General features: G+C 32.8%; 1 protein-coding gene across 1 annotated transcript in view; it reads right to left on the reverse strand.

The window, feature by feature from the left end:
• The window catches only part of LOC148282106 (dynein beta chain, ciliary-like), an 89,652-nt gene that overhangs the window by 28,488 nt on the left and 34,669 nt on the right, over positions 1 to 26,495 (reverse strand). The window contains exons 33-56 of the mRNA XM_088225630.1: positions 22,118 to 22,248; positions 21,399 to 21,513; positions 20,477 to 20,701; positions 20,155 to 20,341; positions 19,885 to 20,075; positions 19,415 to 19,610; positions 18,561 to 18,771; positions 18,090 to 18,231; positions 16,339 to 16,495; positions 15,080 to 15,320; positions 14,284 to 14,485; positions 13,524 to 13,748; positions 12,839 to 12,946; positions 11,607 to 11,837; positions 10,330 to 10,478; positions 9,893 to 10,108; positions 9,136 to 9,373; positions 7,377 to 7,569; positions 6,172 to 6,349; positions 3,712 to 3,840; positions 2,786 to 3,005; positions 2,249 to 2,410; positions 877 to 1,076; positions 124 to 290 (exon numbers count right to left, since the gene is read on the reverse strand). Coding sequence (XP_088081756.1) covers positions 124 to 290; positions 877 to 1,076; positions 2,249 to 2,410; positions 2,786 to 3,005; positions 3,712 to 3,840; positions 6,172 to 6,349; positions 7,377 to 7,569; positions 9,136 to 9,373; positions 9,893 to 10,108; positions 10,330 to 10,478; positions 11,607 to 11,837; positions 12,839 to 12,946; positions 13,524 to 13,748; positions 14,284 to 14,485; positions 15,080 to 15,320; positions 16,339 to 16,495; positions 18,090 to 18,231; positions 18,561 to 18,771; positions 19,415 to 19,610; positions 19,885 to 20,075; positions 20,155 to 20,341; positions 20,477 to 20,701; positions 21,399 to 21,513; positions 22,118 to 22,248 — 4,414 coding nt within the window. The remainder of the gene's footprint in view (positions 1 to 123; positions 291 to 876; positions 1,077 to 2,248; positions 2,411 to 2,785; positions 3,006 to 3,711; positions 3,841 to 6,171; positions 6,350 to 7,376; positions 7,570 to 9,135; positions 9,374 to 9,892; positions 10,109 to 10,329; positions 10,479 to 11,606; positions 11,838 to 12,838; positions 12,947 to 13,523; positions 13,749 to 14,283; positions 14,486 to 15,079; positions 15,321 to 16,338; positions 16,496 to 18,089; positions 18,232 to 18,560; positions 18,772 to 19,414; positions 19,611 to 19,884; positions 20,076 to 20,154; positions 20,342 to 20,476; positions 20,702 to 21,398; positions 21,514 to 22,117; positions 22,249 to 26,495) is intronic.

A 26,495-nucleotide genomic window follows, 5' to 3' on the forward strand; every position in this document is an offset into this window, starting at 1 on the left:
AAACATGAATAAAAGTTATCATAACAAAGATGGCCGCAAACGATGGGCTAAAATGGGTAAAAAATGTGATACTTATTTTTCATTACAAAATATAAACAAAGATAGCATTTTGTAGAATCTTACCTAGATCATCTTTGAGATCCGGAATGGAATATCCTTTGCGTAGTTGCACTTGGAATACTTCTAGTCCCGATAAGAATGACGAGAGCCTTGAAAGGGATTGCTTTCCTGAACCGCCAACACCAATAAGCAGTGCATTACCTCTCGGAGATTCCAGTATTCGATTTATTCTTCAGAAAAAAAAAACACTTTGGAATCGATCAGAGTAGATCACAAAACCAGAATACCAAGAAATATGTAAAAGAAAATGCTTACATTTTTTGTTATTTTATTGCATTATTATTTTATAAATAGCACATTGAGTAAAAAAATCACGACAACATGAATTAATTATTATTTTGACGGCCTCTGTGGTGCTGTGATTCACCACTGTAAGTCGGTTTCATAGTCTGTTGTGTTGAAAATTTTTTTTTTATTAACAGGAAAAAAATACATAAAATAGCATTTTCAGAACTCTAATATAGGTACACACAATTGTCAGCCAGAAACAGCTTTTAACTGACAAATTAATTATAGTGAATATTAATATATTGCAGCAACTACAAAATGACTTTGTGTACAAGGGACATAACAAATCTCTATCCAATTTTATAAGATGTATCTGGTAATCAAAATAAATTTTGTTTTCCCTCTATACAAAAATTTAAAATTCACACCCATTTCATTTTTATTATCTCCAAAGTTATTCAACTGGTGGTAATTTGTGAATATTTTCTGTAACATATTTTTTCTATAATATTCTCTATTATACTTTACCTGCAAATGTGATTCATTGCATCCTCAAATAGGACCAGATTCATGGTGGCCACCATATCATTGTAAGAAGACAGCCCTTCCTCGAGCAATTTAGCAAGATGCTTCCATTCTCGGATGGGCATATATTTAGGATCCCCGATACCATCAGCAAAGTGACAATAGATCAAAGGTTTCTCGTATATAATGCCTTCATCGAGTTCCTAAAAACAGACAGATATTTGAGGATGGTAGAATACAGAATTCCAGGTGTATGCAATGTTTATGACATTTTTTTTTTACATTTTTTTTTTTTTTGCACCACAACAGGCTAGGAGGCCTAATTACAGTGGTGAATTACATTACAGAGCACCCAGGCTTGAGAGAAATCACATTTTAATTTTTGTGTTCTCACCGGGAATCGAACCCGGAACCTTCCGTGCGTGAGTCAAGCGTCTTGACCACTACACCACGGATGACCTATCATTGGATAATTTATTATAAGCTAGGATTCCTTCTGCAAAATTCTGTTTATCTATCTTGATACAGTTGAAATCCTTAGAATCCAGTATTTGTTTATAAAAACTTGGACACTAAAAACGTATTTTAAGAGATAAATTTTTGAGATGGGAATATGTAAGTCAGGGAATTCACAGGGCTTTTTACGCATCATTGGTTAGTTTAATGGCCACTTTACTCACTAAACATTCATCATTCTGACTGTGTTTTAACATTGAAATATCCTTAATTGATATTTACCTATGCTTTATTAAGTTAGTTGCGCTGTCAAAACTTCATAAAACAAAGAACACAAGATAGATTTCTCTCTTTTACACAATGACAGCCCCCACATGTAATCTTTAAAGTTCTTTATTAGAAATTATTCTTACCATCGGAAACTCAGAGATAAATAAATTTCATGCTAGTAATCTTCATAGGGTATCATTTAATAATCATGCCCTACATAATTCTACATAACTGTGATTAACTAATCTCAAATCAGGTTAATCTTTCGATAGACTCAATCATATCCTAAAGGACTCAAGACCAAAAACAAAAGCAAATAAACGATGAACAAAAATATTACGCAAGGTTCAAACATTTAAACATTAAATACAGCAGAAATCTGAAAAACAATATTATTTTTTTATTCATTTTTATTGAAAAAATGGGAAATATTTGCGTTCTTATTATTTACCCAAATATTTCGATTTTGGAGCCATTTACAACGAGTTGTAAATAACTCACTATTATAAAATGCGAATCAAGTTGGGGTAGAGTGGGGTTTGAACCTCGGACCTCTGGTCTGCGAGTGCGCAACACTAGCCACGGAACTACAACCTGATTCTGTTCATTATCTGCCTTAAAGCATGTTCATGCTTTTGGTCAAATTTACCTCAAAACCTTTTTTCACAGTTTCAAGAAGCAGTTTTTGAAATGTATCAATGTCTTTCTCATCCACCAACTTATCCGAGTACACTCTGGTTGTTTCATGCATCCACAGACGTACTAACTCACTGGAACATTTGATAGCTTCCCCACTGGAGAAAAGTATTCCCTGAAAAGAAAACAAAACGCTGTAATAATCAATGATGTTCAATTGTTTTTAGATTTGTTCTTTATGAATTCTGTGGCTTGGGTCTAAAGGGGCCATTGTTGTAAATCAAAACATTACGGTAGAGTAATTTTACCGATATAATGTGACGTTATAATAAACTTTTGAAACTATTTTCAATATAAAAACACTACCACATATATGTATGTGCAACCCTCTACAAAATGTTGCCAAGAAAAAAAATGAAATCCAACATCGGCTTTTTTAGACCCAGGACACAGAATTATCGATATATTTTTTTAATTAATCATATAAAACAATTTGCTATAGACATTAGGACTGGTTTTCATACAAGTTTAAATATAAATTATAACAAACCTGATAAACATTAGCGAGATCCCTCATATTAAACATGTAGTGGAACTTGACGGCTGTGGGAAGAAATACAGCTGAAATTCTCGCGTGCAATGCTAAGGATGCCTGGACTATCGGCAAAGCTATATTGTTAATAGATAGAGCAAATCTACTATGCTCCGACGTCAGGTGAGCTGATAGGATCTGGTGGTAGATATGCTGACAGGCCTCGCTCGATGGAAAACTAAAAACAAAAGAATACTTAAGACATTTTATTTTTAACAAAACAGTAATTAAAGAACCAAAGAAGTACGTATACGTTAAAAATTAAAACTTCAGAGATAAACATTTGCTCAGTGAAGTATTTATAAAAAATAATTTTAAAAAATGAGTTAAAGAAGTATTTTTTTCAGAGGTAGGTACTTTGAATAATGATTGTTTCTTTGGTCAATGCAGTGTTAATTTTGTATCTATGTAATTTTGATATTTTAAAAAACTTTTTTAACTTTAAGTTTATACACATATTTCTTTAATTTTAAATATATTTTTATAAATTTTATAATATATCATGGTTTTTATTCTACTTTTGTTCATGGTCTTCGGATGTAAATATGTCTAATACTTGTCAAATTTGAAACAAATGAATGAGGAAGTTCTTATTTTGTTTTAAATTGAGAACTGTATTTGGTTATTTTTTATTAATTAGGTACTGAACTATTTAAGTAAATCAAAACATTTCAATAAAAAATTTACACCATTTAGAAGCCATATTTTTTTTCAAATCGGCTTTAAAATTTTGGCAGACTAATTTATGAACAATGGCAACATAGGTAAGTGTATTTAAATTGTGTTTAATATTTCACTAATTTGATCTCCAATTTCTCATCAATAAATTTTTTAAATGTTTTTTTTCACTTCGCAAATGATATTTTTAATTATTACAAATTTACCTCACAGCAAAAACGCTGAAATGCCTCTGCAACCGCAGGTCGATAGTGAACGAACCGGCAGTCGGGTTCATACAGGAAATGAACTGACAGTTGTGGATGTCTTTGAGAGTTAATTTTGTTCTGTCATACCTAGAATAATACACAACAATAATTACTCTTAATCCATAGGGTTGATTATCAGCTTAAAAGTTTTCATACAAGCTGAATTTTTTTAGTTAGATAGTTTTTAATAACTTAGAACTTTAAAGTAATATTTTGTAATCTTACTAATTCAACTTAATTTACCAAAAATCCAGACAAAAAAATTAAGTGCAATATTTATTTATTTATTTTTTTGTACATAATGTTATTTGTACATTGGCGGGCTTATTGCCAAATGGCAATTTCTTCCAACTAACCAATAAAATAAAAGTTTTATTTTTATAATTCAAGTTACAGAACATATTCAATAGAAAAAAAAGATTAAAAAGCTAGATATATAAAAATAGAAATAAACGTATTTGTTTATAAATGACCCTAAATCAAAACTATTACTCAACGGGAAAAAGGAAAAAAGAGGAAAAGGGAAAGGAGGAGAGATTAAGGAAGAGAAAGGAGATGTTTCTTCAGACGTGATTTAAACAGAGATAATGTAGTAACATCTTTGATGGTGGATGGGAGATGATTCCACAGTCGAGCCGCATGGACACTATATGAGTTAGAGAAGAAAGAGGAATTGTGGATAGGTATTAAGAGAGTGCCTTGAGAATTAGAACGAAGAGGTAAACCATGAACTGATAAGCATTGTCATTTTTCACGCAGGTATAATATTGTATTTTGTTAGAATATTACATGTGATTTTTTCCACATTCTATGCAAAATGGGTTGGGATTAATAAAGGTTATCACCATAGAATTACAATAGTTTAGATATCCAGTATACACGCATCAAACTGATAACAACTTAACTACTCATAAATGAGTAGTTTTACATTTTGGCTATTAGGTACTTTGTAGACGTCGTTTAGTACGCAAATGCCTGATTGAAATTATGCCGTGTTGTGTCATTCGTAAGAGTCAAAATACTGCTGAGATTAAAAGGGAATACGGTGGGATCACATTTCATGTGTAAGAAGCGAATTCAAAAATAATATTATTTAGGAACTCAATTATTTTACCATCTGTCACATTGTTAAATATAATTAGGTGGACATTTTGTTAGTATTGCCAGGGTAGTCGGAATTTTACCCGGCTCTTTTTTTTTTTTTTTTTTTTTTTTTTTATTAACATACACGGCATAATTGCCTTTTACAAATTTATAATATAAACATATAAGGTTTGATATTTTTTAAACTACATATTTGCACTCAAAACTAAGGAACAATAATCAAGCCTAAAAATTATATAACATAATATTTAAAAAAAAAAAAGTTTAAATAAAACAAAAGTTTGAAATAAAAAGTATACGAGAACTTTAAAAATTAATATAAAAAGTAAATCAAATTTTAAACATAATAAGGTTTATAATAAAAATATATATAAAAAAAAAAAAAAAACAGAAAATCATATATGAAGTAACTACATTAAATATGATTACTGCTCATCTTTGAAAAAGTTTATAAGGTTTGTTCTATAAGAACAATACCCCACATTAAATATATCCGATATGTGGGAACAACTATTGCCGAGTTCATGAAGTCGGCTTAATACGGCATTACAATTATACACTGTGCGTGAGTTGTTACTGCAAAACGGTGGCACTCGCCTAGTTATCCTTCCAGGCACCCTGAAGTTGACGAGTGACAAAAGTTCTGGGCAATCCCATATAGAATGCACAATTTTATACAAATTTAACAGGTCTATAATTTTTCTTCTATCGTTAAGTTTAAGCAAATTTAATGTTTTTAATAAAAAATCGTAATTTAAAAATTCATGACTAATTCCAAGTTTAAAATTTATGTATTTTAAGAATTTTTTTTGGACCCTTTCCAGAGAATTTTCAATTGTCTTTCTATTAATAAGTCTTAGTATAATATTATATGGTATTAATTTACTTAATTACTAAATTATTATTTAATGAATTTTTTCACGTTTGCCTAATAAAAGTACCTGTTTTTTTTTTCATAGTCCAGACAGTAAAATACTTTTTTTGGTAAAACATGACACAAAATTACCTTATATTTGTGTTATGATAATACATTTTTCACGGTCTGGCAACATTACGCGGCCACTTGACACATGCGCGCAGGCAGGATGTGGGTAGAGGGAGGACTTTTGGACACATTACAATGTGTACAAGCTTGGTTCTACGCGCCTTAACAGATCATATTTGTCTTTTTTATTTCCTACCGACAGAGACTTTCACTATTGAAATAGTTTGTCAGTTTCAATAAGAGAAAACCATAAATTATCAGTAAATTTGAACCGGATTGTGGTCCCGTGTATTTGTTTTACATCGGTGGCAAAGAGTATTTGTTCATACCAGTGTCGATAGTCCATAAACTGCCTGATGAGAGTGTGAGGTTGAACAGATCCATATTTATCTACTTCTGGCATATTCATATCATCCACAAAGTACACCATTGTCTTGTTGCCGGGAGGACCAAAATTCCTACCAGACTTTTTTTCCAGAGGTTTCTCCAAAATTTTTTGCAACATTTCTGGAATTACAAACTGAAAGTTGGATGATAGGTGTAATATTTTTTTAAAATTTTATTTTTATTTAATTTCTTTGTTTTTTTTTACATAAGAGGTAAAACAGAGTATTAAAAAATAAAGGATAATTACATAGCAATGAAATACACATTAACAGTAAAAATAGTAAACAAAAAATCCAACAAAGGCATGGCCAGTTCGTGGTATATAAGAAATGTTTATGAATTTTTGCTCCTATAATAAATAGACAGGTATAATATTTTTGTGTAATATAAGAAAGAGAAAAGAAAATGTTTTGTAAAAGATTATAAGGAACCTTTTTATTTTGTAGTAATTAAAAAAGGAAATTAAAAATACAAAAAAAAAACACAAAAATATTCCTTAGTATTGAAAGGCAACAAAATATATCATAGAAAAAAAAATAACCTTGTAATTAAAATATATTTTGTAAAGATAGCTCAACTCAAAACCCTGTATGACCGTTTGTAATTCAGTGGGTACTCTCAGGTAAAAATCCTGAAAAAGAAAATCAAGTGAAGATAAGTCCACCTCCTTGTGTAGTGGTTGGCGCGTTGGCCTACCATTTTTGAGGTCCTGAGTTTGTTTCCTGACAAAGAAAGGTAACCCTCCCTGAAGGGGAAGATTCCCATCGCGATTGCCAAGCATTAAGAAGAGCATTTAAAGTCATTTTTTTAATATTCGATTGAGACATTCCTTCAGTTGGGAATAGACGGACGCCACCAATAACAGAGGAACGCCTTCTTTTTAGGTGGAAATTTGCAGATCCGACGATCCTCCAGAACTAAAGGAAACAAGCCCGTTAGAACCGGGAGTGCATTCGTTGAGCATGTCCTATATGCTCTAGAAAGAGCCAGAAGAGGTTGCCTTTGTCCGCTTAAAATAATTCGCCTGGGCAACGTCTGGGCAAGTTGCCAAGAGCAACTTAAGTTAAATGCAAAGTTCAGAACAAAGTTTAAAAAGTACTGTCTCTTCACATAATATTTTATTTTAACAAAGGGACAACCGACCTACCTGATGTTGTGTAAAAATTAAAAGGGACACTAGTGACGGAATAGTTATCGGGTAAGCTGGCCAATTTGTCTGAAACTATTACACTTTTTCCACAGCCCACTCCACCCACCAGCATAATGGGGTGCTTCTTTGAAAGCAGTAAGTCCATGAAGAAACGGAGTCTTGTTGTTTCTGCTGTGCTCACAAGGCATTGCTAATAACAAAGAAAAATTAATTGTTGATTCAATTAGGTGCTTTTTTTATTCCTTAAGTAGGAACCAAACACTGCATTGCTCATTTGTTTATATTTTTAAAATAAGAATATAAGAAAACTATTTACAATTCAATAATAGAAGTATCAATCAATTACGAACATGTGCTTTAATGAAGTTCAAGACAAATGTTTTATTCATAGAATGAAGACTAGTCCAGAAGGAGCGTAGAATCATATTTGAATACATCGAACTGTGTCTAAAAATCCCCCCACTTTCGCCGCGCGCATACGAGAAGACGCCTCGTAATGTTGCCAGATTGCAAAAAAATAAAATCATGACACAAATGTAAGATATTTTTATTTTTTTAAAGTTCTCTAAAATTGTATTGTACACGCGGAAACATTGACACAACAGAGTAGATAAGTAAAGGGTCATTAAATAATAGTAATTGAATTAATGAACTTTGAACTTTAAAAATATAACACATTTTATTTTTCAACAATATTTTGAGCTTGTCCAAATTTTTTTCAAAGTTTGGACAAACTCAAAATATTGTTGATAAATCCACCTGGTCCATAAAGAAGTATAGAAATTGAAAAAATAACATTTTCAAGCGTTGCCTAGTATGTAGGTGAAATAATTCAATTAGATGAATCTCACCCGCATAAATAAAGGTTTCAGCTCTTTAGCTTCACAAACATCAACAGATGAAAGAATTGAAGGAATATAGATGTTCAAATATAGGCAGAATGGTGAATGTTACAGTATGTAGCCACTTAAATCAGCAATTGACAGGTCATAAGCCCTGTAGATGCCTAGACTTCTATATTAACTTCTCTAAAATGTTCTTAATCTCTGTTGTAAAATTTTATTTTACCTAAAGCGGATATTTTTATGTCATGTTAAATAATATTTTATGAACAAAGTAGAGTAAAATTTTTTATTACCCTGGCAACACTAACAAAATGTCCACTTTGTTTTCTTTGACAATCTGACAGATGGAAAAATAATTCAATTTTTAAGTAATACATTCGCTACTTACACATGCATTTGCCACTTCCACATGAAATGTGATCCCATCCTGTTTCTTTTTGATCTCAGCAGTATTTCTACACTTTAAAACAACTCAACACAGCATAGTTGAATTCAAATCGGGAGTTGCGTACTGAGCGATGTCTACAAATAAACTAATGGGTCAAAACGTAAAACTACTCCTTTAAGAGTAGTTTAGTCGCCTTCTGTTTGATACGCGTATGCAGTTTCTGGACTATTCTTAATTCTATGGTTTTATTGTTACAGTCTAAAGAATAGTAAGTAAAATTATTTTGCTGTTTTCCTATTAAGATCAGAGTTATCAACATATTTCTGAGTATGCAGGAATGAGAGAATTCTAGAAACATGACAATCTCCCCATTTTTAAACTCGAGATACCTTTACAAAAAAACAGTTTAAATTGTGAGATTGACATAGATCTCATTTATGTATTTTTCTGTCTACCTACCATGTGACAGAGATGTGCTGTGGATTGTCTACTTCATTTTTGAAATTAAATTTTATTCTATTACCTGCAGTGGAATATCTGGATCAAACTCGAACTTTTCCAATCTATCAGACCATGGCGCAAATGTCCTTGTTTGAGGATCAATGAAGTAGTCGAAAACATTTTCCGATGAAGGAAATTGAATTGATTTAAATTCATTTGTAAACCATTTACTGAATTCGTTTCGCCAGTCGACAAGCTGATCTTGGAAGAGTGATGAGCCAAAGCCCCAAATACAGGAGAAAACAAAGTATATTTCATACCTAAAAAGGGCAATAAAAAGTTATTATAATTGATGTAATTTTACAGAATACAAAACTTTTAATTTAAATAAGGACTTGGATTTAAGAATAATAAAGGGAAACAACTCTAGAAGGCAGAGAGGACATAATGCCACACCATTATGTCTATACATATTATCCTTGCTTTTATTTTGACTTTTAATATGTCAGTATTTATTAGATTTAGTCGTGCTTGATGCCATGTCTTTCTCGGCCTTCCTCATTTTCTGCATCCATCAACATTCACACTGTAAATCTTTTCAGATGGTTTTTGGTGTCTATTCGCTCTACATATCCAAACCAATGTACCATCCCTTTCTTAATTTTGTCGATAATGTTTGTCTCAGTCTCAGATACTGCACAGATCTCGGCATTTGTGCACCTCTTTTAGATTGTTTTACAGACACCAGATAAATTTAATAAAGTTTTGTATCACTGTGCAAAAATATGGATCAATGGGACAAAGATGTAATTCAGTGTAAGGAAATGAGATTTTTTTACCATTCCTTTGGTGAATCGGCTGGCAGGTTTTGTTTAGTCAAAAAACACTCGAGGAGGTATGTCACCAGTTGTATTTGTTGGATATCCGTAAGAGGAGTAATTCTTTTATACTTTTTGCAAGTTTCCAGTAAGTGTGGTATATATTTGTCAAACAATACAGAAAGTATTGACTTTTCCGCTGGATCTTCTCTTGAGTCAACCCAAGAAGCAACATAACTAAAAATATTCAGACATTTCAAATAAATAAAAAATACTGATAACATATAATTATTCATAAATTTAACTCTCCTGCTAAAGGTTCGAAGCTTAATTATTACAGGAGCCATTCATAGATAAACTTATGTGTAGTATTAAAATCATGTGGATCGTGGTTATAACTTATTTGCTACCAAACTTTATTCAAACCTTAATAAGAATAAACCAAAGTGTTTGCTTACGGATTCCACCCAAGATCCTGTGGATTTATGTAGAGAATACCGGCACGAGAGACAGTTGCCGGTGTTGCAGTTTTAAGGTTGCTTATCTCAAATAGGAGCCGCATTGTCTTGGTCAAAGATATACGTTCATTACTGGCCAAGGTTAAAACCTAAACACACATAAAATCACCATATTAAACATAATATTGTCGGTCGGCGTGCATTATCGCTACTCTACTAAATCAACTTTTTAAATGAGACAGAAAAAACTGTTCTTAAAATCAATCTAACACATTTTTTATTTAGATCCGGGGTACAGTTCTCCTTCAGAAAGCTCGCCTCCTATCGGTCCCACGCATATTGTACGATTAGGGAACATCCAATAAGAGTTGTAAATCCCCCAATATGAAAATAGATTTTTTGACAAAATTGTAGATTGGCGGTAATGCACGCCAACAGACGATATAGTAGAAATAAAAATGAAGACATCTGAGAGGCGATTACAATCAGAAGACACAGAAGTCAAACCTTCACTATGACAATATAGTTAAAGATATTCTCCCAAGCAATAACGAAGATCTATCAACCCCGTATCTTCAAATTTTGAGGCAAGTACATCGATAGGTATAGAGGACACCTGTACCCCTTGGTACACGTACCTACACACTGGATGTGACAAAAATCATGTTCAAGCAAGCACATTTTGCTTTATTTCAATTTTAAACCGTTTCGAGGTGGCTACTTTTTATCACAGAAGCTAATTAAAAATTCAAAAGAGAAAAAAGGGAATTTTAATTTGAAGTTGAGCACGCTAGTTTTTACAGTTGATGCTATAATGTTATAAAAAGTAAAAGGCCATTCATTCAAAATGGCACCGTTAAAAATAAATAAACATTAGACAAAAACAATAATTTTCTAAGGTATTTCTGACAAAAAGTATACTTCAAAGTTTTATATCATTAAAATATACTATTGACCGGCAAATTACGTCTGTTGAAATTTAGATCAAATTTAAACGGTAAATTGGTACTCATAAAGACAAAGTATTTAAAAAGGTTCTCAAAAAGAAATACAAGTTTAGTAAAAAAAACCTTATAAAATAAATATTTCAGTCAACTATGTTGGGAATGGAATACAAGAGATCTTGTATGGTAGGCAAATGCCCTGACATTTGGCATGAGACAGACAATAAACAGTAATTTAGACATACTGAAAATGTTGTTAAATACATATCAGATTCTTGCTATAATATTTTTTTAAACATGTATAAAATTAATTATAGAATCACATTATCATACCTTGTTATCGTCCATGAGAGTATTAAGACTCTCGATCCACATGGGATCGATGTCTCCATCTAGAATAATCCACTTGGCTCCATCTCCCGCCATATTAGCCATATCCCTCATTATCACAGAGAACAGGCCATCCTTCCACTCTCTGGTAGCTGGGTTGATTATTCCAAACAGTTCATCGTTGGTAACCGCCTTGGGGTCCAGATCGTTGTAATATGGTTTTAATTTAGCCATCTGAAAAGAATAATCCCCATTTTCATTGCCTTATCCGCACATAATAGTGTATAGGGCACTGGAATGGTATACTAACGTAGCGTATTTCAATCAATCAAGATGATCAATCTTTTGCTTTAGCATTGTGTGTTGTAAATCCGTTGATTTTGTGAATGTGGCCTAAAGGGGCTTTTGATGTAAACGCCAAAATTTACATCTGAGTAAAAAGTATATATGTATTTGAGATTATGATTTAATTATGTTTAATAAGGTATTTTTCAAAATTATATAAAATGTCTCCCTCGGCACAGGACAGGTAAGGGGACATTATCTTTAATGCAAAAAGTCATACATAATTTGTAAAAGAACAAATAAATATATAACTCAATTTTGGCTATAGTAGCACATCACGCTGCCCTAGTTCTTGTATGTTCAATAGACCATTTAAAAAAAATTGAGTTATGAATGCCAATATGTTCATTATTTTAGTACGCGTTCATGGAGCTAAAGAATTATTCTTTTTTCCGTTATTAAATAATATTTTCAGTATTTTTTTAGTGCTAATCTTGACTTACTTATTTTACTTCCTTGACTTTAAAAACAAATAAAATGTATTTTGTTCAGTTTGCAGAATGGTCTATTAAACATACAAGAACTAGGGCAGCGATCAGTAACATCGCTTTTTTATCGTCGATATATTTCCTGTCAACCATGTCGGAAATCGAATCCAAAACCTCATGCATCCGACAAACCTCGGCAATGTGCCAATCACTCAAACCGAGAGGCTGACGATAACATTCACCGGTTGGCATTAGTAGAAATTATTAAAACAAGCTACAATTTGAGTACCAACGCAGCGTCCTTGCTATGATGCAGATATGAGTGAAGTAGTAAATAAATTGGGGGATTCAGGTATGAAAATTAATAAGAGTTAGTCAAATGGAAAAAGATAGTAAAAAGACCATTCCGAATGTGATTTTATTGTTGTTTGACCAAAGACAAAAATAAATTAATATAATTACCTGGTAAGTCCGGTACAAGCATTTCCAAACGCAAGTTTTTCCAGTTCCAGCAAATCCGATAATAAATACAGAATGTCGCACTGCAAATAATTCTACCAATTGCACAATCTGTAACAAACACAAACAGTACTGTGCAAATTGATTGGAACACGGGTATACAGGGTATGTGAGGGTAGTAGAAGCAAATTTAGAAATCTCCACCAAAAACAGTCATTGATGCCAAAATAAACTATACATAAAAACCTACAGCAAAATTAGCATTCTCCATTGAATTGGTGAAGCATAATTAGAAAGCTCACAATTCTTTTTTCAAAGTTTTTTGCGAATATCTCAGTAACTCCTTCAATGGAGATTTCTTTATTGATTTGAGAGAAAAAAAATACAACATCAAAAGCATAGACTTGTTGGAAAAATCAATGTACCCCTTTTAGCCTTGACAACGGCTTTCACTTTTGTAGGTTTTTTCAGACAAGCTGTACTAGTGTTACTTGACACCAGCTTCCCCAACAAGGTTCCAGCATCAACCCTTAAGATAAGGGCAGGTTGGTGCAGTTGCGCAACCTTTCTCTTCAACAATACAGTAGATTATCTAAATTTCATCCGGGATAAGATAATTCTACACACCTCAACCTCTCCTTAACATCTTTAATTTTTCCTTATAATTTAGAATTACAATATTCAAAACCTTTAGAATAAAACCAGACTCAGGCTGGAGTTTCATATCAACAGCCGCCGCCTGCACCAACTTTTCGAATTCTGAATCTCTCTTCCGGGGGACATCGAGGGCAGGAAACAGGTCCCCAATAAGCCCCATAAACACGGGAACATCATCCGTCACTATCTTCGGTATGTTAAAATCTCGAAGAGCTCGCATTAGCACTTGATCTTCTGGACGTAGCCTGTCTCCTCTCTAAAACACACGAACAAATTTATGATGAGAGTTTTCATTTAATAATACAATGTTAGGATTTGCCCGCCAGCATAATGATCAAGTCTTTTCTTCACGCAGAAATAGACCAACAGAACAGTATTTACTCTACCTCAATAAAAAATATTGCATCCTCATTGATATTTTGATTGGCAACCGTCCTACAACCAGACAGTGGGTTTTTAAATAACTGTCCATTCTAATGAAAACTTCCTTATACTTTTAAAAACATTTTTGCATTAAAAGCCTCGGTTAAAGTATTCACTTATAAAATTTGCTTATGTCCATTATTTTGACTATTAGAAAGTTCACTTTTTAATATTGTTTTACTTAACATTATATTCACAACCTAGTAAAATAAATATATAAATCCGTATAAAAACAAACGGAAACAATTGAGATTTACATGCCAATAAATTTTTGGTGTGCATAGAAGGAGGACATTGAGTGGCGATTCAAAGTTTTTATAATCCCATTAACTTGCAGTATATTCATTTCATCGTTACAATTTCGTTACCTTTAAGGATCCAGCGATGACCAGAACAGATTTGATGGCTCTCAGACCCCAATCGTAGTGGTCCTGCTTGGAGAGCAGTTCCCGACAGAGCGTGTAGAGAGTGATAAACTTGCGCGCCAGCAACCGAGCTTCCTGAAAACCTTCGGCTACCAGCATTATCTCACAAATCAACTCAAAATCTGGTACAACCATTGCACAGGGCCTAAAAGAAAGATACAAATATCCCACTTACATGTATCATCTATGAAGATTGTAGCTATTTTATCTTACAAAAAAGAATCAAACTCAATTCACCAAAACTCAAAAGCAAAACTCTCTGAGAAACATATATTTATATTAACTTCTGTGTTTTGTTAGAAAACAAAGGTTTGATATTAATATCAAGGGGTTAGAACTGTCAGTAGGGTCGCAGTGAGTCACATCTTGCTGGAGGATGCGATTCTATAAAATGCTGCAAACGCCCAGTTGAATTCCATCGGCAGCACTACTGACTCATAGCGGTGTGATCACAGCAGATGAGAGGATGAAAGGCGAGTTTTTGGCGCCTCAAAACCAAAACCAACCAGCTAAAGGAAGGTAACCCCGACAGAAAAACCCACCAGAGAAGGCAACGGGAAACCACTCTGGTCATCTTTTCCCAGAAATCACTATGGCGAGTACATCAATAAGCAGTCGTCCTGGCTGCGAAATATAAAAGTAGCGCAGGACAGATACATATGCTTTCGCTGTAGTGATCGCCAACGTCGGGGGGACCCTGCAAGGCACTAGAAGAAGATCAATAATCAATTTATTATACCTGAAAAGGGACTTGATATTTTCAGGAAGTTCAGTCCGCCCAGCGTATCCTGGATTCATAGTAATGAATATTCCAACGGTGGGTTTCAGTACAATATTATCCCCCATAAACTCAAAGGTGATTTTCTTGAGTTTGATAGCATCCTGAATACTTTTCACTTGCACTGAAACCACGGACAGCACTTCAACAGAAATTCTGTTGAATTCATCGAAACATCCCCACGCTCCAGTTTGGGCCAACCCTAGTTAAGGGAAGATTACAATAAATATTAATTAAAATAATATTAAAGCATTTTATCATATTCAAATATATGCATATATCAATTACATAGAAACATACATATTACATATTTTTAAAATATATATTTATACAAATACATCAAGGTTAAATGATTTGTAACTAGTTGTATTATTATTTTTGTTATAATAAGAGGTTACAAATACTGATCTAATAAGACATGTATTTATTGTCATCAGGCATTTAAGTATATCAGATAATTATATGTTTTAACAGAGGTACATACACAACATATATATTTTTTTAAACATGTAAATATGGCAAATATAAAGAAATACAACCCTTGAAGAAAAATTTTACTCTATTTTATTACAAAAGTGTTCTGCCAGACATGGCAGAATAAATATGGCTCTTTATCTACATGGATTTCTCTTTTTCACCATTTGTGTAAATCGGGACATTAAAATCTAAAGATTTAGTTTTAGCATAACTCTATAACCGGAATAACTCTATTTAGAGGCTTGTCAGCAGGTGGGATAGAGGGGATATGGAAGGAGGTAATGAAAAACACACCACAACACCCAGACCGATTGAGAAAAATATCTTTCTTGGATTTTTTTTCTTGCAACTGGCGGAAATCGAACCCGCGACGCCAGTTTCACAGTTAGCCGTCTAACCAACTGCGCCACAGCGCCTGTCATCTATCATATGAATTTGTTCTACAGATTATAATTTCATATTGATTTAAGAAATGTTAATTTTCCTATCAATAAAATTATACATGACAGGGAATTTAGCATTAAAAAGATTTGCATAGATTATTTCAAGGGGGCACCAAATATTTACTAAAAAAAAGGAGAAAATGAAAGACACCAGAAAAATATTCAAGTTTTAACAGTTGGTATGCCAATGAGTATTTTTTGAAAACATGGCAAATTGGTGACCAAAAAAATTTGATATTTATTCTTTGATTTCTAAGAGAATTACTGGCTGCAAATTGATTATAAGTAATTCAATTTGACCTTTGTAAATGTTTCCACAAGACTTGTAGTCCATCTGCTCAGAGCAGTTAAAGACATACACCATCACTCCGAGAGCCCTTCCAAGGTCTTTAGTTGTTTCTGTCTTTCCGGTACCTGCCGGTCCAGCTGGGGCTCCTCCCATCACCAAGTGCAGACTCTGAAATCATTAATAATTTATCAATTTTCTAAAACTTGTTTATTCAGTAAAAATCCGTTAATTTAACTCTTAAAAGACTGAGCTAAAAAATCCCTCTGAAAGTGGTGCTGTAATGTCGTGTTAGATTACGCAAAAGATGGAATACAGACATTAAAAAAAAGCACATATAAGTATACAGTTTAATAATCCATTTTTGATAATTAATAAAAAAAATAATTTAGGCCCGTTATAGCAAAACACTACTTCATGATTAAAATATATATATATATATATATATATATATATATCAGGGGCGTGCGGCGAGGTTTTTGATTAGGGAACCAGTCATATGGTACCAGGTACAAATATAAAATATCTACCTACTACCAACACAGTGATTCAAGTGCTTTGAAATAAACTAAAAAGCAATTTTATACCATAATTTCAGCACAAAAGAGATCTTTCATAGTTTAATATTATAACAGCATCGTGGCAACCGATTAAGTACTAAATTTGTTATAAAACCTATCCAATATATGAAAAAACCTACCCAATATATGACAAATAAAAGTGGACTGGTTTGTTAGACTTGTGAATTCAGTACTGGGCGACAGCCTTAAAAAAATTAAAAGACAAACGCAGTTCCGTATTCCAGAATTAGACGGGGTGTATTTTACTTCAGTACGGGCATAACTGCGCATTCAAAAGGTTGTGTGTAGGTTTGCCGAATTTATTTAGAAGTTATTGATGAATGAACATCGAACCCATTTTAGATCGCTATGATTAGCAAAACAATTTTTTTTAAATCTGTAATAAAAAATAGATACTAAGGTCAAATTTTTAGGGAAGCGTTGGTTCCATCTAATCTATGGACGAACCGCGCATGATATATATAATCAAGTCTTGTATTCTATGTAGACTTATGTAACATCATAGCCACACAAGAGTTAAGGTATAAAATTTTATACATGAATACGAATTATGCACCAGATTGACACATTTGAATGATTAAAATTCACAGAGGCAGTGAAAAGCATCAGAAAGCTTTTCAAATTATTGGTAGAATTCGGTAAGTGGTATATTTTACACCGAGATGGAATCTGTTGATTTATTTATTTAACTTTTTGTACGTAATGTTAATTGTACATTGGCAATTTCTTCCAACCAACCAATAAAATAAAAGTTAAATTTTTGTAATTCAAGTCGCAAAACATTTTCAATAGAAAATAAAAATAAAAAAGCCAAAGATATACAAAAATATAAATAATTATATTTGAACATAAATTACCTTAAATCAATAATATTACTCAATGGGAAAAAGGAATAATGAGGAAAGAGAAAAGGAGGAGAGATTAAGGAAGAGAAAAGATATGTTTCTTCAGACGTGATTTAAACAGAGATACTGTAATAACAGCTCTGATAGTGGATGGAAGATGATTCCACAGTTGAGCCGCATGGACGCTTTATGAATTAGAGAAGAAAGAGAAATTGTCAAAGGGTATTAAAAGGGTGCTTTTAGAATTACAACGAAGAGGTAAACCATGAACTGATAAGCGTGGAAATTTTTTACAGAGGTATATATGAGCATTAGGACTATGAAGTATTTAGGATTTACCTGTGTCAATGTAATATAGCACCTATCTGTGAGAGGTGTGATGACAAGTCGCGGAGTATTTCCCAAATATTCATATGCATAGCGGAATTGTGCATCACAAATATTTCCGAAGCAATCATCTTCATATGAATCCCACCGGTGCCTAAGAAACAGAAAAAATGCCGTTGAAATCTTAATATTGTCTGTTTCCATAGCTACACGTAGCATTTAAATGGCAAAGAAATAAGAAAGAAATCTAAGCGCTTAACAAAATTTTCTTTTTGTATCTTACATTAATAAAACAAAGAAATTCTAAGACAAATATTGTCAGATATCATCTATATAATATATTATAATTGATAAAGATATTATTATATTTAAAACATGTAATGAATTGGAAGTAATTTCATGAATGTTTTTGTTGGCTGGAATAAATATGAGAGGCACCTAGTTGTATTTTTTGTAATGAGTATGTATTTTCAAATGCCGTACCTTAATTGACTCTGCCACATGAAGGCATTAGACGACTCCACTTTAGCAGCTATCATTTTGGCAACTACATCTCTAGAGTGAACATCTATAGTACAAATAGTCATAATCTTCTGGCGATCACCAGATGGCAAATCTCCCAACAACCAGGCAATGAGAGCGTTCAACTGGACTATTTGACGCTTTTGATACTCTTTTAGTGCAGTCTCATATCCTGCAGGATAATATAACATTAATCAACAGATCATATTAGTGTGAATTCAGCTTTGCATTGACTACAGGTTTCCAACTTGTAAACATTTCAAGGATAGTCGGGAAAAAATAATGAATATTAAATATTGAGAGCATAATTCAAGTTTTATTTTTAAGGATTACTAACACACTGTTATAAAATCAAATAAGAGAACATAAAAAAGTGATATCTATAACTAAGATTATAATTTTATCTTTGTTTAAAAAAGTTCTACATTCACAATGTTTGCCTGTGAAAAAACTTCTTTTTCACGAGAAATGTCTTCTTCTTCAATTTCAACCCTGAGGACTGGTTGGCAGCAAAGCCTTGCATTTCTTTCTCCACTCCGCTCGGTCTTCAGCGATCCTCTTCAGCACTGTATTGGAGGTACAGACTATATCCCGGCATATGTAATCCAGATACTCTCGGCGAGGACGCTCTCTGCCAATCGATCCCTCAATCATTCCTTCCAGTATATAGTGCAGGAGATTTTCATGTCACAACTTATGACCTATCCATTTTGCATGCCTTTATAATATGGTGTTTGACAGGTGCCTGGTTTCCAAAGGAATATACAATACTAGAAATTTATTACCTACTTATAAAATTAATACATATTTACTACCTTCCTCTAGTTTTCCAAAGGCCTGATTGGTTTCCATGGTCCACCAGATCTGTGTGCCGACCAGCGCTATCTGAGCCGCCCAGTCAAACAGCCAGAGATCTCTTGGTTTCTCCTCATACGCACTCACAGCCTGGTTTAACAGTCCTTGAAGAGTTTCAATCATGCAATCTGTCAATCTGTTAAGCCATACTTCAACCTAATAGGGGAAAAAATGCCAAATGAATATTTTGTCTTCTGAGACAGTCTTCTAGAGACAAACGAAAAAAGGAAACAAAATAACAGGGTTGTGGTCCCGTAGTAGTATTGTGGACTCACGGGCTAAAGGTCCGAGGTTCAAATCCCACTTTATCACAACTCGATTTCCATTTTTCCAGCACAAGTTATTTACGACTTTTAGGAAATGGTACATTTGAGTAAATAATAAGAACTCAAGTATATCTCGTTCCTAAAAAAGAGTTGTGTTATTTTACCTTTCCAGAGCAGTCACAAGGATTTTTGAAGGCAATATGTTCTTCATTTTCTTTGGATATCATTTCATGCGCCTTTGCTCCAATAATTTTACCTCTGGAATCTTTTGGAAAAACCAACTTTGCAATATTATCATACAGTTTGATCAAGTGCTTACAAACCAATGTAGGATTATTGCCATTAGAGAGAATATCTGAAATAAAATATAGTTTTATTTGAAATGACAATAAGTTAAACGCAAACAAGTGTACAATGTTTAGGATTAAAATTACCAAGCAAGTCAGCGGAAGATACAAAGTAGAAACGTGGGTAGGCAAGCCGTTTGGTCTCTAGATAATTGTTGAGCGCCTTTTCGCATAAGACTAATCCTCCAAAGAGAAAATCCAATCTCTCATACAAACCCGGCTTGTTGGTTGCTTCTATTACGTTAGGTATTGGAGCAATTTCAATCACCATTTCCTAAAAAATATGTAAGATCAAATAATATTGTACTGATTAATTGCTCAATTTATGCCGGTTTAGGGTAGTATCATAAATAATTAAAAATAACCACGTAATAATACAATTAGAAATAATTGACTGATATTTTCATACCTTAAATAATTCATCAATTTCATCAAATCTCTTTGAATCTATGGGCAACTGATTTCTGATGTCTTCAGAGCCAACAAAGATACTTTCAAGATAAAGCCATTTTCTTTGCACCTCAAACCACATGTTGATAGCTTGGTCCGCATTGGACAACTTCTTCTGCCATAGAGAGACATCGCTTTCAAAGTAGCCAATAAACTTTGAAGCCATCATGTTTTGTACTTGCGTCTGGAAAAATTATTACGAAGATGAGAATATTTTTTTTTAAAAACATGTTACAAATTATTTATTCATGTATTTAGTGACCAATCAGGGACCACCAATATAATGAATGGACAAAATTAATGGGAAACACAAATTAAAGCAACATTTTCTATTTTGGGGCAGTATCAGGTGGAAAAAAAACTGCTAACCTAATAATGTGTAATAAAATTGAAAAGAAGAGCCATTTAAAAATAAAATATTAATGTTAGTAAATGACCTTCCCTATCTAACAGCAACTGGAGAAATTTTTAAACAAACTAAGCAATTAAATTTAACTGAACTCTATCAACTAGAATCAATATAATTTGTTCATAAATTAGCCACTGGTGTAATTGTCGATGAAGAACTAAAACTTGTAAAAAATTGTAGTAAACATGGACATAATACGAGAATATCAGAAAATATCATATACAACCTTCTAAAAGGAGACAAGGACAGTCGAGACCAATAAACCAGGGACTGAAATTATACAATAAACTACCAGACAAAACTAAACAAAAGACCCAGACAAACTTTTAAAAAGATGTAAAAAATTATTATTTTGAACAACAGAGTATGAATAAAAAATTATATATTCTTTTTGTAAAATGAATGTAATAATCCGTAAGGGTTAATAAATAAATTTTCAAATAAAAAAAAATATATATATAAAAATACAAACCTGATTATCTTCTAGAGTTTCTATTAATTCTTCACTTGCTTTAGGCATTTGCAACTTTGTTCTTTCATGTTCTTCATATTCAAACTCCATATTGCTCCAAGTGGCTTGTAGTTCCCTAACCGAATAACATAACATTACGTCAAAAATTTAAATCATTGTGTGTAAAATAACATGCTTACTTCCATGCACATATATTGTTAAGAGCCTAAATATAATACTGGCCCACAATGTTAGCTCGATATTATTGTAATCACTTCTAGAATTATAAAAAATAATATGAAAATGAGCACTGGATGAAAAACAAGGTTCAAAATTTTTTATGTTTTTTTAATGTTTCTGAAACATGAAACTATATTTGACAAAATTTACTCAACAAAAGTGCATAATTGTACATTACTTTTAGACTTTTTTTAACAGATTTCTACACATGAATCCCTGATTTCGGAAAGGAAAGTTTTCAACTGGTAAAGGTGATATGTGATAAAAATGAACAAAAAGCAGAGAAATTTGAGGTCAAAGTTTTGAACACCAGTATAATTATTGATAACATAACACCTTAATTCACTTTCCAAATCTGTTTTCTGCAACTTTTTGATAATTTAGTTGGGTTTATATGTGAAAGGGCTGCACATAAAATATTTATCTATGTAAAAAAAAGAGTACATTAAAAAATTGCGACATAACGCCTTCAACTGTTATATGAAAATAAATATGATTACTTCAAAGTTTTTTCCATGGCACCTTCTTTGATTGATTTGTCTACAATATTTTTGACTTCATCTTCAAATTTATGCAAGTTAAGAGATAGTAACTCGGCCAATGTAGTTTTATCACTCATTTGAATCCTTACCTGAAAGTTACAATAATTAATAATAAAATATAAACAAATACATTTACCAATATACTCTAAAAACAGCAGATAAAGATGTAATAAATGACACATCTCAACAGACACAGATTTTCTTTTTGGGGGGGTAATCATAAAGTCTAGGAGTTTATAATGATCACTTTACATACTGAGTAACTTCACCATTTTGTCAAACATCCACAATTTTTCAAAGTTTCTATCGGTTAATTATCAGAGAAAAATTAAATATAGATTTCAATTCTCATTTCGTCTCAATCTAATGATCTAACACAGTAAAATTAATATCATTTTACTTCAGATAGAGGTGCCATTATCTAGTGGCCCTCATGTACTGATGGATGTCATTAAAACAGTATCTATACAAGCTAGATGGTACAGGTTTCGTAAATATTGTGGAAATCACTTATGATATAAATATAAAACAATAAATTTGGACAAGTGAAAAATTATTTCTGGGGATAATAAGACTGACAAGACATGGGATGAATTTAGGGGAAGGGGAAGGTTTAGTTTCCAATACAAATGATATGCATCCCGAATGGGGCATCCAAACAACGAGTGGTCTATCCTTTCTCGTCAAGTCGGCACTAACACAAAGGACTGTCCGCTATCTTGATTTTAAACAAATGTTTATTCTCAATTCAGTGGGCGATCCTCAGTCTGATAATATTGGAGACGATTCTTTTTACAATTTGTAGGCATAATACCCAAAAATAACTTTAGGACTTTTAAAAAGTTTTGTAATAATTTCTGTCATGTCCAATCAATTTAATCCCAGCCAGTGAAGAACTCACTTCCCCATTTTCCTCGAGCCAACAAAGGAGATATTATGTACTTCTGGATTTCCTTCTTTTGGCACAAAGCTACCAAGGCTACCAGATTACAGAGATCTCCTTCCGGTAGCTTTACTCGTTTGACAACAAACCATTCTTCCTTGTATGTAGGCACAACTAATGAGACTTAAGTCATGCGGTATGGGGTGTATAGTGGGCAAGCTTTAATTTCGTTTTTGTATATGCACCACAACAGGGAAAGGGCTTGTCAGGAATTGAACTCGGAGCCCTCCGTGCACTAGGCAAGCCCAATCACGGCCCTTAGATAACAGCACCGCTCTCTAACCAGTAGCTTTATCATAATTTTTAAGATTTTTATTAAGAAACCTAATTTCTGAGCATTCAATTATTTTTTTCAATACACCAGAATATTTAATCAGTTAATTATTATATTTACTGTATGTGGCAAACCCATCTGCCTTTCTATTGTTTTCTCAATTATGTATGTATGTAAACTTGGACCAACATTACATTCAGAAATATTTTATTTTATACATTATCAAATATCAAATGTTTTTTTTTGTTACAAGGGGTCCTAAAAGAAACCGAACTACTGTTGTGATAGACAGAGTTTTTGTAGTGCCGGGTTCTGCCAGTAGGATCGTGGAGATCTATCTTTTCCCAGTTAGTATACGTCGCTGGAGACCATTTCCTTTTGTCATAGTGATTTTTTTGTGACAGTTTTGTGTGCTCGTAGTTTTTTGCGATGGATGATTAACGTCAATAGCGCACAGCCATGGAGTTTTGCTTCCTGCTCGGGATAACTGGCACAGAAACTCTTAAAATGCTAACAACGGACTACAAAAATGTTGCTATGACGAAAACTCAAGCGTTGGTTGATGAATAGTTTTACCGTTTTAAAAGAGGGGAAATGTCGATTGATAACCAACCCTGCTCTAGATGGCTTGAACCGACAAAAATGTTCCTAAAATTTGCCAAATCATCCTGGAAGACTGACGACGGACCATCGAAGTTGTGGAGATTTTTTTAAGAGTATGCGCAACAGTTTGAAGCGGGAAATGCCTGATTTGTGTCAATCTGTAGACTGGTTCTTCCATCACGACAATGCTTTTGCTCACACAGCATCAATTTTTGACCAAAAATGGTATGACAACTGTGCTTCCCCCCCTATTTACCCGATCTAGCCTCCTGGGACTTCTTTTTATTCCCCCAAATAAAAAAAGACATGAAAGGAAAGCATTGCCGACATTGCTGAGGTTAAGAAAAAAAAACAACGAAGGCGCTGTCGAGCATCACGGACGATGAATTAAAAAAAACGTTTCCAACAATGAAATAAAATATTGAATAAGTGCATTAGCTCCAATGAGAGTACTATGACGGGGATGAAAAGTTTTTTGTAAAATAATTGAATAAGTATTTTTAAAATATTAGTTCCGTTTTTTTTGGGTACCCTCGTATATTTTTATTTTAATAACACAAATGCCTGGAATGGTTATAAAAGGAATGGTTGCAAGCTTAAATACAGTTAAAATTGTACAAAATGTTACTCACCATTAATTCCGCTTCAATGTCATTATTGGCTCTCTAATTAATTTGCAAGAAGCATTCAAAGAAAATATGATAAACATTTAGCATTTTAACAAACAAACATTGAGATATATTGGAAAAAATGAAACACAATATAAAATGTTTTATAGTATATTTATCTAAGACATTCCACATTTATAAGTGCAACACAATGAATTCGGATCAATGGATAAAAGTGAAGAAAACAATAATATGAATCAGTAAAATTAAAAATAATACATGAAATGATAATCTAACATGCCCAATTATTTTATGTTACATTTCAAAAGTTTTAAATACGTAGAGGTCTCAGAACAGAAAAAAAAATTCTGATGCGTAAACATATTTTTTAAAAGCCTCTACGGAGAGGTTTTTTTTAATCAAAAATAAAGTTATGGTTTATATTGAAGGAGGGTATTTCAATTATAAAAATAAACATGATTTTGTCCTAATATGACACCTATTTTTGTAAATGAATAACATTAATTTTCATATGTAATGTTTATTTTGATGAAAAGCTTTTTGTAAAACAACAAATAACTTTAATTATTGTATTATTTTCTAAACCAACATAGTCAAACACATAGAAAGCAACAGCAAATGAAGACCGATAAAGAATTATGGCTAATCAACAAATATGAATTTTTAAAACTTAAACTGACTGTGGAAACAAATAATTAATTGATATTTTCACAAAAAATATAAGGAAAATCATTATTCTTCTGTGAAACAATCTTTTTGTACTGATAACATTTATAATCTTGTTCATGTTTACTATCAGCAACATCCAGGTCAAAATCCTGTAGCGAATACCCATTCCCATACTTCTGCAAAGTATGCTGCCCGACGTTTCCGTTCCTCGCTACATTCTGTCTTTTATAATTTTTACCAGTTGCTTTTCTAGTAAGATGGTTGATCTGAGATTTGGATGAAGTGCAAGGGAGGTGGGTACTTGCAATGTGTGAAACAGTACATCTCGTGTTCCCAACAAAGGTGTGAGGTGAAGATGAGTGTGTGTAGAAAGATGATTTGCCACATTTCAACTCTTCTCTTAGTTTTGAAGCTGCTTTCTAAACATAAAATGATGAAATAAATTGAAAAGAACTGCTGTCTAATAACTCAATCCCTTCTAGCCAAATTTCAATTGACGAATAAAATACTGACTAAATTTGTTTTAGAACACATTTTTTTACATTCAACATCATTATCATTTCCTTATTTGTACCTAATCGAGAATAGGGCAGTGCATCTGTACTCTAATTACAGTGTATCACGTTGTATACTTCATTCATGTCCACTCCCTAGATGGAGCATATGCTATTCACGAAACTTCTGCAGCCCTCTCTATCTGCGCCTGACTCGTGTGTAACCTTCTAAGTCAGGTCTACATCCCATAGTTCAGACGTGAACTGCCAACGAATTGTCAGCCATAGACGTCCAGGGGTGCTATTCTGAACCACTCTCGCGGCACGAGAAAACAGTTTTTCTCGTTTATTTTGTATGTAAATACCCGAGATAATACGGCCGTGAGAGCGTTAGAAAAACCAGCCCAGGACAATGTTCATTAAAATCAATGTGAAATATAAGATTTATTTAGTCCTGTACCTACGCAAAATTAAAAAGTGGTGAGTTATTTTTTTAAATACTGGCATCCCGTAGTATGTCTATTTTATCTACTTATTTGAGTAGTCGGCATTACATGGAGGAGTTTGTTTTTTGGTATGACAGCTGGTTTCTGACTGGTTTGTTCGTTTTGAAGGGAATTTTTGTCATACTTTCAAATGATATTTAAGCCAAGTTTTCAATATATTTCAACTAAATTGAACTAGTTTGATCGAATAAATATCAGTTTAAAGGTAGTGAAAATAG

This window comes from Micrasema longulum, unplaced genomic scaffold (assembly GCF_059751315.1).
Source record: "Micrasema longulum isolate JH-2025_06_02 unplaced genomic scaffold, ASM5975131v1 h1tg000376l, whole genome shotgun sequence".
Classification (NCBI taxonomy): Eukaryota; Metazoa; Arthropoda; class Insecta; order Trichoptera; family Brachycentridae; genus Micrasema; species Micrasema longulum.